Source organism: Centropristis striata, chromosome 9 (assembly GCF_030273125.1).
Source record: "Centropristis striata isolate RG_2023a ecotype Rhode Island chromosome 9, C.striata_1.0, whole genome shotgun sequence".
Lineage (NCBI taxonomy): Eukaryota > Metazoa > Chordata > Actinopteri > Perciformes > Serranidae > Centropristis > Centropristis striata.
Genome location: NC_081525.1, coordinates 18,838,240 through 18,854,276, shown reverse-complemented (window position 1 = coordinate 18,854,276; position 16,037 = coordinate 18,838,240). Strand labels below are relative to the sequence as shown.

Here is a 16,037-nt window from a genome sequence, read left to right as displayed (position 1 = left end):
GTCGACCTGTGATTTGTTCAGTTTCAGCCGGAAAATTTAGACCATTGGTTACAGTACAAAAAGTGACTGCTGGACTGTGGTTTGCAATACAATGTGACACTTTTTCTTTTTTCTTATATGTCAATTTACCTAATTTACCTAACCAAAGAAAGGGAATTTTCTCACTTACTATCAAGTTTTGTTTGGTTTATTTACCCTGTCTGCCTGTGACATATCTGTTTTTACGGTGTAGCATGCTAAAGCCAGTCCATGGCATGCCGTGCTTGTTAGCATGTGTTCTCACAGTGAAGGATAACTGTGGTAATCCGGGGCAGGGCCAGCCTCTGATGATCTCTGTCCTAAAACTGTGCCAGTGACAGCACGATTTTTTCAAAATCCTTGTTTATTTTTACATTTGTTTTGCTTAAGAATAGGTTTTTGTTGGTTAGTCTATCTTTAATATTAACATAGAGGAGTTATAAAAGGAGAAGCAGTGATGTAATTGGATAGAAAGGTTAAGAGGTATAGGCTGTAGGGGCTTAATGCTGTTTAGGCAAACCACAAACCTGCATCATGCCAATTAAGCAAACCTGTTATCTGGAAAACCTTGCACCGTGCCCACATCCCATTCTCTTAGCATGGCTTCTCACAGTATGAGCCTGAGCATGTAGCTCAACTATATAGATTTTTACCATAGCAGGAAACTTGGTTGGCCAGTCATAACAGTTATTTGCTATGACTTTTCTTAAAGACATTTTTTCTGGTTGACAATGACTGCCTCCATGCTCAACATTTCCTCCAAAAGCCCACAAACAATGTTGTATTTCACTAGTTTTACTGATGACTACATTTTATCATCTAAACCTAAAGCTTAGTGAACATCAGACCATGTGGACTCTAACTGTCCAGACATCAGTTAGTGACTTGTTACAAATTATGCACGGAAACTGAATATGATGATGCAGCTTCCCATTTCAACGTTTGAGTGGAGTTTCTCCAGAAAACAACAACCTGGTCTCACAAGTCTCACAAGGTGGGTAGTGACGGTGCCATGAAATTAAACTGAACAACTCATATTTTTCTTTTTACCTCCACAGAACAAAGACCCCAAAATGTCCCGTGTGGCACTGGAGTCGCTCTACAGACTGCTATGGGTGTACATTATCAGGATCAAGTGTGAGAGTAATACTGTCACACAGAGGTCAGTTGGAGTCTATACACACACACACACACACACACACACACACACACACACACAAACACAGGTTAAATTTTAAAAGCCTGATATAATAGAAAACATGATTTTATAATGTAATAGGTTGTGGGATCAGAATTTTTTTTGAGTGCCTGTATTTTTGTCAACACTATTTATTAGAGATTTATTATTGGAGCTGAGGTTGAACTTCCAAAGTTTGGAGAAAAAAACTCAGACCCTTGCCATAATGTATGCATTAACAGTCAAAAGTATTTAAAAACTAAAAACCCAAAGATGTCCCTTGTGATGCACAATTCTTAAATATTGGCCTTTGTTGTTCAGAACTTAATAAGCTTATAATATCCCCTTTTCCCCCACTAGTCGACTACTCAGCATCGTTTCAGCACTTTTCCCCAAAGGCTCCCGGAGTGTGGTGCCCAGGGACACGCCTCTCAACATCTTTGTCAAGATAATTCAGTTCATAGCTCAGGTAAGCATGGAGCACAAGTTAAGCATGAGCTAAACCTAAAGAAACACCATGTAGCAGCTGTGTGTAAGTGATACTTAACACCCAGAACATTTTTTCAATTGCGTAGCTTGTTTGCGCCCTCTCCTGCAACTGATTTTAGCTTTTGTCATTTTAAATATAGCATTTTTACTCATTTATTTATCTTGTCTGTTATCTGTATTTTGAATTTGTATTTCTGTATTGTCTGTAAATATACTCGTCGTCACTCTAAATGAGGGAAACCTCAGTGCCTTAAAAGTTAAAATAAATAAAGTGATTGCTGGTCTGTTGGCTGTTACAGGAAAGACTGGACTTTGCTATGAAGGAGATTATCTATGACCTCCTGTGTGTGGGCAAGTCTCATAAAACCTTCGCCATCAATCCAGAGGTAAGTTAGGACAAGACTTTAAGTTTGAATGTTGTTGGATTGTTGTTAGACTGTCTTATCCTGACCCTCTGTCGGATCTAACAGAGGATGAATATCGGTCTGCGAGCCTTCTTGGTGATTGCTGACAGCCTACAGCAGAAAGATGGGGAGCCTCCCATGCCTACCACTGGGATCATCATGCCCTCTGGCAACACCCTGCGTGTCAAAAAGATCTTCCTCAACACCACCCTGACTGATGAAGAGGCCAAGGTCATAGGTAGGTTGGATCAAAAAGTAGTTTAAAATATCTATGCATTATGTTATTTTTTCTCTCCTGGGAGTAAAATTACTCTGCTGGGTGTTTCCAGGCATGTCACTGTACTACCCACAAGTAAGAAAGGCCTTAGATAGCATCCTGCGACACCTGGACAAGGAAGTGGGACGCTCCATGAGCATGACTAATGTACAGATGTCCAACAAGGAGCCAGAGGACATGATCACGTAAGTAACCGCAACATCGATTCATTTGATTTGTGTTACTACTGACCTGTAGCAGGTTCTGATAAGCTGTTTGTACCACAGGGGAGAGAGGAAGCCAAAGATTGATCTGTTCCGAACGTGTGTGGCCGCCATCCCAAGACTGATACCAGACGGCATGAGCAGACAAGACCTAATAGAACTTCTCGCCAAGTAATTCACCTTTCTCCCAACCTTACTTCAGAAACATAGGTACACAATGCACTGTAGTTCAGGTGGGATTCCACATGTCTTCTAATGTGCTTCTCTGGCTCCAGACTGACCATCCACATGGACGAAGAGCTACGCGGCCTTGCCTTTACCACTCTCCAGGCCCTGATGGTGGATTTCCCAGAGTGGCGTGAGGATGTCCTCTCAGGCTTCGTCTACTTCATTGTCCGAGAGGTGACGGATGTCCACCCCACTTTGTTGGACAACGCTGTCAAGATGCTCTTGCAGCTTATCATCCAGTGGAGGCAGGCAGTGCAGAGCAGCAATAAGAGCCACGATGCACAGGTCAGTCAAGAAACTGTCAGCTGTTTTAACTTCACTACTGGTGATTTTTGTGTGTTATGTACTCTTTGTTCGTGGCTTATGATTTGTACAGTAACCTATATGTTCTTTTTTTTTTTACACAGGGCTCAAGCAGCGGTCATTCTCTGTCCCTGGAACGTACTCCTCTGTTAAATGTACTGCATGTGGTGGAGGGCTTAGCACTGGTGGTGCTTTGTAGCTGCCGCCCTGCAACACGCAGGCTAGCTGTTAATGTCCTCAAGGAGGTCCGTGCGCTGCACACTGCACTGGGCATTGGCAAGGTAATCATTCAACAACAAATAAGTCAAAAACTTTTTTGTTACTCTTTTTTCTGACATTTGTTCTGATTGTCTCAATCTTTCAGGCGGATGAAGAGTTGGCCATAGATGTCATGGACAGATTGAGTGCATCAGTGTTGGAGAGCTTCATACATCTAACAGGAGCTGACCAGGTATAAACACCTTTTCTTATTCACAGTATCATAAAACTTATAAAAACACTCTGAGACTCAGTTTGTCCCTGTCTGTTTTCCCTGTAGACCAACCTGCTGTACTGCCCCAGTGGGATTGATCTTCAGACCCTAGCAGAGTGGAGCTCTTCTCCCATCAGCCACCAGTTTGATGTGGTGAGCCCCTCGCACATCTGGGTGTTCGCCCACGTTACTCAGGGCCAGGACCCCTGGGTCATCAGCTTCTCCAGCTACCTGCGGCAGGAGAATCTGCCCAAACATTGTCCCACCGCCCTCAACTACGCCTGGATGTTCGCCTACACCCGCCTACAGCTACTGTCTCCACAAGTTGACATCAAGTATGTTTCCTCAAGCCTCTGTCTGTTTGTACATGGATGTAATTCTGTGATCTGCCATTGTGGGTGTTTTTATTATTAACTGATAGGAGAAAGTGCCATGAGATGATGACATTTGTGCTAGGATTGTGGAATGAAGACTCTGTACCAAATAATACTAGCTTATGGCTTGATACACGATAAATATATGACAGTGATGTAACATGCTGCCCCCATGTGAGGCCCAACAGAGGCAGGCCAAAGGCAGCTACCTCATTCTCTGGACCCACAGCTCAGTGTTGTTCAGCAGTCAACACATCTAATGTCATCTCATTAATCTCTGACCACTCCTCTCATGTCCGCCTTCAGTAGCCCCATCAATGCCAAGAAACTGAACAGTCTGAACAGCAGTGACTCCTATATTGGCCTTTGGAGGAACTACCTGATTCTGTGCTGCAGCTCCGCCTCCTCCTCCTCCATGTGTTCCTCATCCTCCACCTCTGGCTCCGTCCGCTGCTCCCCGCCTGAGACGCTGGCGTCCACGCCGGACAGCGGCTACAGTTATGATTCAAAGGTCAAGAGCACCTCCGCAGACAACAGTCCCTTCACACACATTTACAAAGTCTTGAATATACCAAAATGTCAGCAATTAACAATGAACAGATACTAATTTATTCATTTATTTTTTTCTACATTTCTGTTCTGTTCTATATGTGTTAACAGATTGTTGGTACTCCGTCCCCCTCCTCCCTCTTCAAACACATTGTTCCAATGATGCGCTCTGAGAGCATGGACATCACAGAGTCTCTTGTATTGGGGCTTGGCAGGACCAACCCCGTGGCCTTCAGGTAAATAACACTTGATCTGTGGTATGCTTCATATACCCTGCCTACACCTTGATATACTTTCAACATCTTTTACTTGTTTATTAACATGCATCTTTTCTATCCTTCAGAGAGTTGATAGAGGAGCTAAATCCCATCATAAAAGAAGCTCTAGAAAGAAGACCTGAAGTAAGTGCAGTTCATTGACACTAGGAATTATTTGTGAATTATTTCTGCCATAGTTAAAGTTACGGAGTAACAATGCTTCTCTCTTAACTCTGCAGAACATGAAGCGGCGCAGGCGTCGTGACATCCTCAGGGTCCAGCTGGTCCGGATATTTGAGCTGCTGGCTGATGCTGGTGTCATTAGTCAGATGTATGTAATCCATATTGTGGCCGCATAATTAGGAATTACTTTGCCATTTCATGACTGGTTTATAATCATAATAATCTTTTTTTTGTTACTTAACTTTCTACAGAGCCAGTGGAGGGCTAGATGGAGAGAGCCACTCTCTGAACAGTACGCTGCTTGAGTATGTTGATCTGACCAGGCAGTTGCTTGAGGCTGAAAACGACAAAGACTCTGACACACTGAAGGACATTCGCTGTCACTTTAGTGCACTTGTGGCCAATATCATTCAAAATGTCCCAGGTACGTCTTTTACTCGCTCATTTATATCAATTCGATTATTTGTGCTGAATGTCCTTCTGAAGTTAGAGTAATCATATTGTAATGTCTTAGATATTAATTGTGTGACTTGTTGTATACAGTACACCAGAGGAGGACCATCTTCCCTCAGCAGTCACTGAGACACAGTCTGTTCATGCTGTTCAGTCACTGGGCCGGGCCCTTCAGCATTATGTTCACGCCTCTTGACCGCTACAGTGACAGAAATATGCAGATCAACCGCCACCAGTACTGTGCACTAAAGGTACACAAACACAAATAAAGATAGAAATATTGAAATATGTTGTCTGGATAAAAAACAACCCATTCTTACAGATGACTAATAGCTTATTTAATGTTCCAGGCCATGTCTGCAGTGTTGTGTTGTGGACCTGTAGCTGACAATGTTGGCCTTTCCTCTGATGGCTACCTCTACAAGTGGCTAGACAACATCCTGGATTCTCAGGACAAGAAGGTAAGAGGAATGTTACCAATGAGCCTGCTTTGATCACTATTCACTGGGATATATTGACTTGCACACAAAGGCAATGCTTCCATGTTCCAACAAAAGAGCCCTTACCAAAGCATATCAAACCTCTAAGAAGACAATGAAATACAGTATATCCTAAAGTTTCAGTGGATGGGTGTTATGGTGTGAGATTTTCACTGAATAATTATCATGGCCAAAGGCATTAATGATAACTATTATCAATAAATCTATTGAAAAAAAGTATAATTAAATACTGCTGTCAGTCAGATTACTCTTTTACTTTGTTTGTTGTGTCAAAAAAAAAGGAAGTGAGAACGGAAATAAATTATTTAAGAGAAGTAATTGGTTCAGCCTGGCTGTACTGTAGGGCTTTCTGAGGTCAAAGCTATGAGGCACAGCTTCATATACCATGACACTAGTACCACATAGTGGTGTTCAGAAGTACTGCAAGAGGTCAGCGTGTTTTTGACTGATCGTGCAAACATAATGTGGGACATATCATGTGGTGATCCATATTTAGTGTATGCAAATTGTTTTTGTCATTGCATAGTTCATATGAGTAATCCTTATTGCAGGGTTGTTGCAGGATATTTCTGTAGAATAAGTTGCTATTCCAGCATTGGCAACAACTGCCTACACTGCAAAACAACCTCAAAAAAGAAAGACGGCATTAAAAAGAAAACACTAGTCAGTAATTGCAAAGTGTTTCAGTAATGTGTGTTTTTTTAGCCTTTTTTTCCTTTTCCAGCAACTGCCTTCCCTATATTTAACACTGAATAGCAGTTTTAAATACTGAGAATTTAAACGGTTAACTTGGTAAGGTTGTATAGTGACTGTTGGAAGACGTGAACCCATGGTTGTAAATTTATTTGTGGTCTCCAGGTTCACCAGCTGGGTTGTGAGGCTGTGATGCTGCTCCTGGAGCTGAATCCGGACCAGAGCAACCTCATGTTTTGGGCTGTGGACCGCTGCTACACTGGCTCTCGCCGTGTGGCCGCTGGTTGCTTCAGGGCCATCGCCAATGTCTTTCACAACAGGTATTACACATTCCCAGCTTCATCATGTCACTCATTCTTGTGGGTTTGTTTCTCCCTTTTGAAGCCATTCAAATACTGCTTTTTTTCTCTTAGGGATTACCAATTTGACACTGTGGTGCTGCTGAACCTGATTCTGTTCAAAGCGGCTGATTCTTCCAGGGACATCTATGAAGCCGCCATGCAGCTGTTACAGGTCCAAATTTCTGTTTCACTATTACCCATCTACACATATCAGTGCTATAAACACTGTTGTCCTTTATTCAATACAATATGTTGTGATTGTTTTAGATCCTGGAACCTAAGCTCTTCCGTTACGCCCACAAACTGGAGATCCAGCGAACAGATGGTATCTTGACCCCTCCCTCACCGCTGCCACACCTCTACTCTGTGTCTTACTACCAGCTGTCTGAGGAGCTTGCAAGGACTTACCCAGAGCTCACTCTGCCCATCTTCTCAGGTTTGCTGCATTATAATTTGGCACAGCTGCTGTTGTGATGGTAGCAGGGTTCTTAAAGGTCTAAGTTTTACTTGACTGTGACAGCAGGCATCTGCTCTTTGTCTGTGTGAGAAAAGCACTGAGATATTGTAAAGACCAAATACAGCACACGTAAGCCCAGCTGGCCGTGAGGACATACATTTCACCTAAGCCTCACCAGTTTGTTTTTTTTGTTTTGTTTACTGTATACTGTATGCCTGCATAACATTGCAGATGCCAGGTGTTAGAATTTAATTAATTTGTTACAAACTGCAATAATATTTTTTATTCTGTGTGCTTTTCAAAAAATGTAACTTAATTATATCGATGTTGAGATTGTGCTGACAGTCCATGAAATCAATCAGTTTCATAAACAACCATTTATAAAGTATCGAAATCGTGCAGCCTGCCTTATGAGTTGCATGTGAGATTGTCAACAGCCTCACAGCTGAACGCCAATGGCCACTTTGACTTAGGGTAGCTGCTATTACTGTCGGGCAGGCTGTTAACTGGTCACTCTGAATGCTAGAATACTGGTGTGACTATAAGTAGTCAACAGACTCCCTGTACTTTCACACCTGTAGTTGGTTTAATTTGGTTGGACCAAAGGACAAAATTATACGTTGTTGCATAGTAGATCTAGTTCAGTTCCAGTATAGCCCTCACCAACCTTGCAAGCAGCTTATTACAACCTATACTTTCTTTGGTTGTTATGCAGTGACCTCTTGAGGCCATAGGAACTATGATGGGAGCTTAGGAGAAAGTCAGGAGATTTAGTGTGAAGAGCGATAAAGTCCACATAAGAAGGCGGTCAGGGTCGATGGAGGGGCCAGACATACATAAACATCAGCACCTGCGTCATGTTCTGTATTTCACAATGGTAACCACATGTTTAAAACTGTGGATTTTTTCACATCATTAAATAGAACAGCAAAGCATAAAGCATTATGTTGTTTTGGGTGTCATGTTTACACTGACTTTTTACAAACAAACCAAGAGAAGCAGACAAAATCATACAAACTGACATTCATTAGACAGTTTTGGTGACTGAATGGCGAGGAATGTGCTTAAAACTAACAACCACCCTCTCACTGTCCCCACTCCAGAGGTGAGTCAGCGTATCCAGACAGCACACCCTGGTGGTCGTCAGGTCATGTTGCACTACCTCCTGCCTTGGATGAACAACGTGGAGCTGGTCGACTTCAAACCAACCGTGCGGCGACCGGAAGATTGCGGCAGCGGTGAGGACGACGAGGATGTGCACGAACGGGAGATCATGATGGTCAACAGCCGACGCTGGCTCCGTGGAGAGGGCTGGGGCTCCCCTCGCGCAACAACCATGGTGCTCAACAATCTCATGTTCATGACCGCTAAGGTGAGATAGCTAATGCACTCCATTATGCTAAGATTTATGTGAACAGGATGAGTTTGGAAATGATAATCCATTGATCATAACATGCTTTTATTCTTACAGTATGGGGATGAGTTTGCGTGGTCGGAGATAGAGAATGTATGGACTACATTAGCAGACAGCTGGCCAAAGAACCTCAAAATCATTCTGCACTTCCTCATCAGTATGTCAGGAGTCAACAGTGACCCCAGCCTCTTGCCCTATGTAAGTCACAGGATATTTCCATCATGTATGTGTCGTATCCCAATGTGCTGCTTCCACCTGTCTGAGCGTGCTCCATGTGTGTCCTCAGGTGAAACGAGTCGTGGTTTACTTGGGCAGAGATAAGACTATGCAGCTGCTGGAGGAGTTGATGTGTGAGCTCGAGTTGACCGATCCCGTTAGCTCGGCCGTCACTCACATGGACAACCCCCCCTATTACCGCATCACCTCTAGTTACAAGATCCCCTCAGTCACCTCAGGTTAATGAGCAGTATACATGCACCATTCACAGCTCCAGCTACGTCTCCAATAGTAAATCAGGTTATCAATGCCAGATGGTCAATGTTTCCGTCTGCTCTTTCAGGAACAACCTCCAGCAGCAATACCATGGTGCCAGGAAACGATGGTCATCATGACAGCAAGATCAAAGACTCCAACATGGAGGACAGGTACGAGCTGACATATAGCAATATTTTATTTGTTTCACCCTGAAAAAGTGATGTTATCCATCCAGCTAGCTATACTATCTGTCCTCCTGCCTTACAAGGGAAAACTTGAAGTAGTATGCTTTATTAAGCAACGGTCAAGAATAGAATTAAATATCTTCTGCTCTGCATTTTCACAATTAACAGAGAAAGATACAAAATGAATCTCCTCCTCTTTAATTTAATATAATCATCAGGACTTTCATCAGCTTTTCTTTTCCATAAATCCAGTTCACCAAACTCATCTTACATTTTTACAAAAATGTAATAATTTGACCAGCAAGCGAGGTACACATTTTGGAAAAAATGTTTGCTGTTAGACACCTTAATATTATATTATAAAAAATAAATACAGAAATTGAAATATATTCGAATTTCTGTTAGATATTTAATGAACATGTGTAGGAAATTGTTATTATTTTTTTAAATGTGCTTTTTGTTGTGGGAATTCAATAGCCAGTAAAGCATTGAAAATGCCTTATTCTGGATTAAAGTTAAAATATCTGAAAGTCTGAGACTCAAATCTGCTGTTTGTATGTGTGACATAATTCCTATGTATGATACTTTTAATTGAAAGATTTGGCTGAAAAAAAATGGGTTGGATTCAAGTTTTTGTCTGTGGGCAAAAAAACTGAAATGCTGGCAACGTCTTTTTAAATCAAGCGTGTCTATTCTGCAGTTATACTCACCTGGACATCTACAGTGGTCTGAACAGTAACCTGAACCGTCAGCACCACCGTCTGGAATCTCGTTACAGCAGCAGCTCCGGAGGCTCCTATGAAGAAGAGAAGAGTAAGAGCAAACTCTTTGCACCACTAAACTAAATATGACTTTTTTGTTTTATTTTATTTTACCTTTACTTTACCAGGAAGTCCCTTGAGATTAAAATGTCTTTTTCGAGGGAGACCTGGCCAAGATTGGTTGCCAGTTAAAGATTAAAAATGACAGTCTACTTAGCAGCTCACTCCCATCCGACTGCATTGTGTTGACACTACTTCCAGGATGGGTGCAATCTTACTTCCTCCCCAGTCTACTTTTATAAACAGCCTTTTGTTTGCTTAACTCCTTCCACACTCCCCCATTTTATTTTGATGTATTTTTTTTATATAGTCACAATCCATGGCAACATATCATAAAAACAGCAGAAAAGAAAAATAGGCAATACACGCATAATACATACAAGTCGGTACTAAATCCAACTCAGGTAAAGCAAGTGCAATTTTCAGTTACATGCACCATTTGAATTGCTTTAAATTTTACTTAGAATCCTTTCCATTAACATTTCTGGTTCTCCGTTCTCCAGGTGACTCCATGCCACTTTATGCTAACTGGCGTTTGAAAGTGATGGATCACAACCGGCCAGAGCCGCTCCCCTTCCCTCCTACGGGAGGCTGTTGGTCTCCTCTGGTGGACTACCTGCCAGAGACGAACGCACCTGGTGTACCGCTCCATAGGTACACTATACATCACCTTTACACTCTCTCTACATCATTATATTGTGTTCTTGCCTTAGGCCAACCCTTCTTTTATGTGTTTCAGGTGTAATATTGCAGTCATCCTACTGACAGACCTAATTGTGGACCATGGGGTCAAAGTGGAGTGGAGTGCCTACCTGCATCTCTTGCTACATGCAATTTTTATAGGTAACTCACTCTCTGAATGCCTGTATCGTCCCAAAACAGATTTTGTTTTGTTTTTTTTGGAGTTTCTTGGGTCCTGTGCCTGAATAAATGCATGTTTAATGCAAAATAAGCATATTCACATGAGACTATTTAAAAGGTACATACAAAAGTACCTTATAGTAATTTCGGTGGAGGATATAAAGCTCAACAGCATGGAGAGCCATAGTAGAGAGTCTTCATATATATTTTTATCTCGCAGTAAAAAGTCTCACCACTCTGGCTCAGCCAAACCCTTCCTGTTGTTTTTTTGCCCAGTCAAAAGGACTTTTTGGCATAAGATTTATACAGAATTAGTGACTACATGCGAGACAAAAATGTGAAAAAAAATTGGGTTTCTACATTCAACATCCAGAAATATCAAAACAAACTACTTATTTGGAGTACATAGTGTATCTGCGAAAAAAGCAATTACAACGAAATGGCTTAAGCCAGCCAGATACCCCATCTGTAGAAGACTGGCTGATATCATTTATGAAATCTTTGTAATGGAAAGGATCACCTTTCCATGAGGCTACAGGAAATTAAATTTGAGGGAATTTGGAAGTGGAAGTGGAAAATGTGTATTTACCTGAAATGCCCTGTCTTCGTTTAAATGTTTTCATTTATTTTTGTTATTATCTCAAATAAAAAACATCACTAGTTCTATTTTTGTGTTCTATATTTACATTTTAAATAAAAGCTGAAAATATGTATACCGGTAATTTTGTTAAAACTAACTTAAGATGACTGGGTGAGTTACTGCTGTTAAGTGCCCCCCAAGTAAAAAAAAATATATATAGAAGAATATATAAATAAAAAAAATTGATGCATACACATTATTGCATATTATAATCCATTAGTTAAATATATACAGTATAATATCCCTCTGAAAGCAGTTACAGTAGTATTTTCACTTTTGGTATGTTAAATACCGTTTGATCATAATACTTAATTTAAATTAAAAATAAAATAGACAATTAAAATTGAATAAAAATTTAATTGCAGGAAAAAAAGAAAAGTAGCGAGTGGTTTTCTTTGTTACACGATGTAATCCCTCTCTCTTCTGTGTCTCCTGCCAGGGTTTGATCACCAGCACCCAGAAGTGTATGAGCACTGCAAGCGTCTACTGCTTCACCTGCTTGTTGTTCAGGGAGGAAACAGCAGCGTTCAGTCTGTGGCTATGGTGCTGTTACGCAACAGAGACTACAACGAGCCGAGGGTCCTGACTGTGAAGCCAGTAGCTCCAGAAATCAACCTCACAGGTCAGTTCTAAAGCTGATTTACTACCAATTCTGTTTCTATTTGAACTTCTTTGTAATCAGGGTTGTAGCAGAGATGTATTTCTCGTTCTCACTTTTGGTATTGCCAGAGTAGATCACTGGGTGGCAGTAATGATCAAGCCCAACTCCTGCAGGTTTCCCTGTCGCAAAATGTCAATACTGTGCTCATTGTTAAATTGTAACTAATGATATACAGTCATGGAAAAAAATATTAGACCACCCTTTTTCTTCAATTTCTTGTTCATTTTAACTCCTTGTACAACTAAAGGTACATTTGTTTGGACAAATATAATGATAACAAAAATAGCTATTTAAGAGCTGATATCTAATATAAAATGGCTAGATATCGGCTCTTAAATTGAATTCTTATGAGCTATTTTTGTAAACAAAAACGTAATACAATGATTTGCAATGCCTAGTTTTTTAAAAGTTAAAGTCTTATGAAGTAGTATTTCTTGAGATGCCTTCAGATGCCACCCAGCAAAATGTGTACAATATGTATGTTCCTATAGGAGTGCAGGAGTTGTTGCCAGATTGTCAGCCGTCACCTATGACAGACTCAGGCCTCAGCACGAGCTCCACGTCATCCAGTATCAGTCTCGGGGTGGGGGGATCGGCCATGTCCCACCTCTCACCCTCACTCCTCAGTGAGGTAGATGCCACTGTTGAACAGGACGAGAAGGTCAAAGCTCTGATAGAGTTCATTACCTCAAGGTGAGAAGACCCTGTAAAAAAGTATTTTCCAGGACATTTAACCCAGCCACTGCATTATCTCACATGCTTAGTATGCATCAGTTTGAATCATACAGATTTGGTATCAACACAGCTGTACCATGTTTCTCATTCTTTTTAATAATTTGCTTTCATGCCTCCAGCAGTGTCTGAAAGGACAGGGTATTTTTTTTTATATTGCATGGTTTTGATTTTCGGGTTGGTGTCATATTGGCTCCTGTTGCCTGGTGTGATAATATCAGCTGATGTTTTGAGGTGTGGTGTAATTTCATAGCCAAGTCACATTGCCTGATGCGTGTGATGATGCTCTTGCCTTGTAGAAAGCGAGGCCCGCTCTGGAACTATGAGGACGTGTCGCCCAAGAACCCCAACATTAAGAGTGCCGACCAGCTGAGTGTTTTTGCCAGACATGTAGTGACTGTCTTCAAACATTCCCAGCCAGGTCTGTGTGAATCATCTGCTTATTGCCTCATTATACAGATTATTGCTTAGGATACAGGTATGATTAGGACACTTTTATCATATTTACCTGTATGTGCGTCCTTTCAGATTTCCAATTGGAATCCTTGCTGAGTGAAGTAGCCCTACAAACAGCTCTGTCTTGCTCATCTCGCCACTACGCTGGTCGCTCATTCCAGATTTTCAGGGCACTCAAGCAACCCCTAACTCTTGCCACGCTGTCTGACATTCTGTCTCGGCTGGTAGAGACTGTAGGAGACCCAGGAGAGGAGGCTCAGGTCAGTGACATTAAACAGCGGCATGGTCCTGCGCTGCATTGGTCCAATCACACAGCACTTTTGGTCATCTTTTATTTAAATTCCTATAGTATTGCTCAACCTGTTAAAAAATGCAGTCCAGAACTGCAACAACCACTGTAAAGGTACAATAGACCTACTGCATATCAGATGGAAAACAACCCACACTTCACGCACATTTTACAGGAAGTACACAGTTATGTACAGTCATGGAAAAAAATATTAGACCACCCTTTTTCTTCAATTTCTTGTTCATTTTAATGCCCGGTACAACTAAAGGTACATTTGTTTGGACAAATATAATAACAATAGCTCATAAGAGTTTGATTTAAGAGCTGACATCTAACCATTTTCCACGGTTTTCTTGATAATTACCAACAACAACAAAAGAAGAGATTTGTATCCGTACAGCATATTAATTCATTTCCACATAATGTCAAATATAAAGTGACACTGTAAACCAAGGGAGATGTCTGCGCATTGTACGGTATACAATGGTAACATCATTGGAATGAGGTTTGCAGAAACAAAAGGAGTTTTCTTGATCATAACCAAAATCATTAATATACTATTTTTGTTGTTATTATATTTGTCTAAACAAATGTACCTTTAGTTGTACCAGGCATTAAAATGAACAATTAATTGAAGAAAACAAGGGTGGTCTAATCATTTTTTCCATGACTGTAGATTAAAGATTAAGTGCCTGATTGCTTAAATTACCAACCTTGCATGACTTTCAAAGTTAAGTTTGTCCCTTGTGCAAAACTTTAAAAAAAATGTCCCTTAGCTCAAGGGTTCAGTTTATAACGGTGCATAAAGTCTCCTTGCCTAAGTGTTTAGACTTAGATTTTACAGTAGCTACTGTTATAGATAAAATGTAGAGATTTTATTGATCCACTGACGGCCAAATGTATACTCTAACAACATCCTTGGATGAAAATTTCTCTTTAGGGCTTTGTCATTGAACTCCTCTTGACCCTGGAGTCGGGCATTGACACGCTGGCAGACACAGTCAAAAACTATGACCTCCTCACTGCCTTAGCACAGTAAGTCCAACCACAGATAGCCTCTTCATATGTTCGACGACTCATTATTTTCAGTCTCACACAACCTGACGTATGAAGTAAATAAAACAATGGTTTGTCATTTTATTTGCAGAACGTCTGCCCGCGATCACTTGTTGGGGCCGAAGTTTGCTGCCAACAGGAAGAGCACAGGCCAGCTGAACCTGAACAGCGGCGGACTTTTCCATTACGCTCACACTCGCAGCAACTCTCTCCGAGCCAGCCTGATGGGTGAACGAAAAGCCGACAGACGTAGGAGTAACACCCTCGACATAGCCGACCGACTTGGTGGTAGCCACGGGAACCTGGCACGCACACGGAGCTTATCATCACTAGGTGGGGGAGGGGGTCCAGGAGGGGACGCCATCCCCCCCGTGGACCCGTCGAACCTGATGGCCACCGTGTTCTGGATCGCCGCCTCGTTGCTTGAGTCGGACTACGAGTTTGAGTATCTGCTGGCCCTGCGGCTCCTGAACAAGCTGCTGGGCCAGCTGCCTCTGGACCGCGTGGACAGCAGGGAGCGTCTGGAGAAGGTCCAGGCCAAGCTGAAGTGGTACAGCTTCCCTGGCCTGCTGCAGCTCTTCTTAAAGGGTTTCACCTCTGCTTCTACTCAGGAGCTCACCATCCACCTGCTGAGCAAGCTCATCAGTGTCTCCAGACATACACTGGTAGACCCCTCACAAGTGGCAGGTAAGCGTGTCGGACAGAGAGTATTATAATTAATGTGTTTCCATAATTTGAAACATTAGACTTCACTAGGCTGATCACTACTTAACGTATTGGAATTTGTTGGTTTGGAAAATATGGAATCCTTGAGCTACAGGTGGGGGGAAAAATGAATTATCTTTTGTGTTTTTGACTTATAAACAGGGGGAAAAATTGTTTTTTCCAGGATTATTTAAGTCTGTGAAAACAGGTACCAAAAAAAGGAAGTTGGACATTTTTCATCACCATATTCTTCTTTCTCACTTGCCTCTCAGGGCTTATGTACAAAAAAGTTAAAACCTAAAATTTGATGCAGTAACCCCAATATCGGTTCAGTTGCACAAAAGCTCTTTTTTGCATTTAGTGCT

The 16,037-nt window shown here is 41.6% G+C and overlaps 1 protein-coding gene across 2 annotated transcripts in view; it reads left to right on the top strand.

The window, feature by feature from the left end:
- fryl (furry homolog, like) overlaps nt 1-16,037 on the top strand; it is a 78,972-nt gene that overhangs the window by 39,033 nt on the left and 23,902 nt on the right. For both annotated transcript variants that reach the window (XM_059341516.1, XM_059341515.1), the window contains 33 exons: nt 1,077-1,180; nt 1,556-1,664; nt 1,984-2,070; nt 2,155-2,326; nt 2,418-2,550; nt 2,632-2,739; nt 2,844-3,081; nt 3,204-3,380; nt 3,464-3,550; nt 3,638-3,906; nt 4,252-4,456; nt 4,606-4,730; nt 4,838-4,895; nt 4,991-5,082; nt 5,186-5,358; nt 5,478-5,638; nt 5,738-5,848; nt 6,746-6,900; nt 6,994-7,093; nt 7,189-7,357; nt 8,482-8,750; nt 8,850-8,990; nt 9,079-9,247; nt 9,352-9,436; nt 10,152-10,264; nt 10,776-10,926; nt 11,012-11,115; nt 12,213-12,395; nt 12,926-13,127; nt 13,466-13,587; nt 13,695-13,882; nt 14,852-14,946; nt 15,059-15,654. In XM_059341516.1, coding sequence (XP_059197499.1) covers nt 1,077-1,180; nt 1,556-1,664; nt 1,984-2,070; nt 2,155-2,326; nt 2,418-2,550; nt 2,632-2,739; nt 2,844-3,081; nt 3,204-3,380; nt 3,464-3,550; nt 3,638-3,906; nt 4,252-4,456; nt 4,606-4,730; nt 4,838-4,895; nt 4,991-5,082; nt 5,186-5,358; nt 5,478-5,638; nt 5,738-5,848; nt 6,746-6,900; nt 6,994-7,093; nt 7,189-7,357; nt 8,482-8,750; nt 8,850-8,990; nt 9,079-9,247; nt 9,352-9,436; nt 10,152-10,264; nt 10,776-10,926; nt 11,012-11,115; nt 12,213-12,395; nt 12,926-13,127; nt 13,466-13,587; nt 13,695-13,882; nt 14,852-14,946; nt 15,059-15,654 — 5,251 coding nt within the window. The remainder of the gene's footprint in view (nt 1-1,076; nt 1,181-1,555; nt 1,665-1,983; nt 2,071-2,154; nt 2,327-2,417; nt 2,551-2,631; nt 2,740-2,843; nt 3,082-3,203; nt 3,381-3,463; nt 3,551-3,637; nt 3,907-4,251; nt 4,457-4,605; nt 4,731-4,837; nt 4,896-4,990; nt 5,083-5,185; nt 5,359-5,477; nt 5,639-5,737; nt 5,849-6,745; nt 6,901-6,993; nt 7,094-7,188; nt 7,358-8,481; nt 8,751-8,849; nt 8,991-9,078; nt 9,248-9,351; nt 9,437-10,151; nt 10,265-10,775; nt 10,927-11,011; nt 11,116-12,212; nt 12,396-12,925; nt 13,128-13,465; nt 13,588-13,694; nt 13,883-14,851; nt 14,947-15,058; nt 15,655-16,037) is intronic.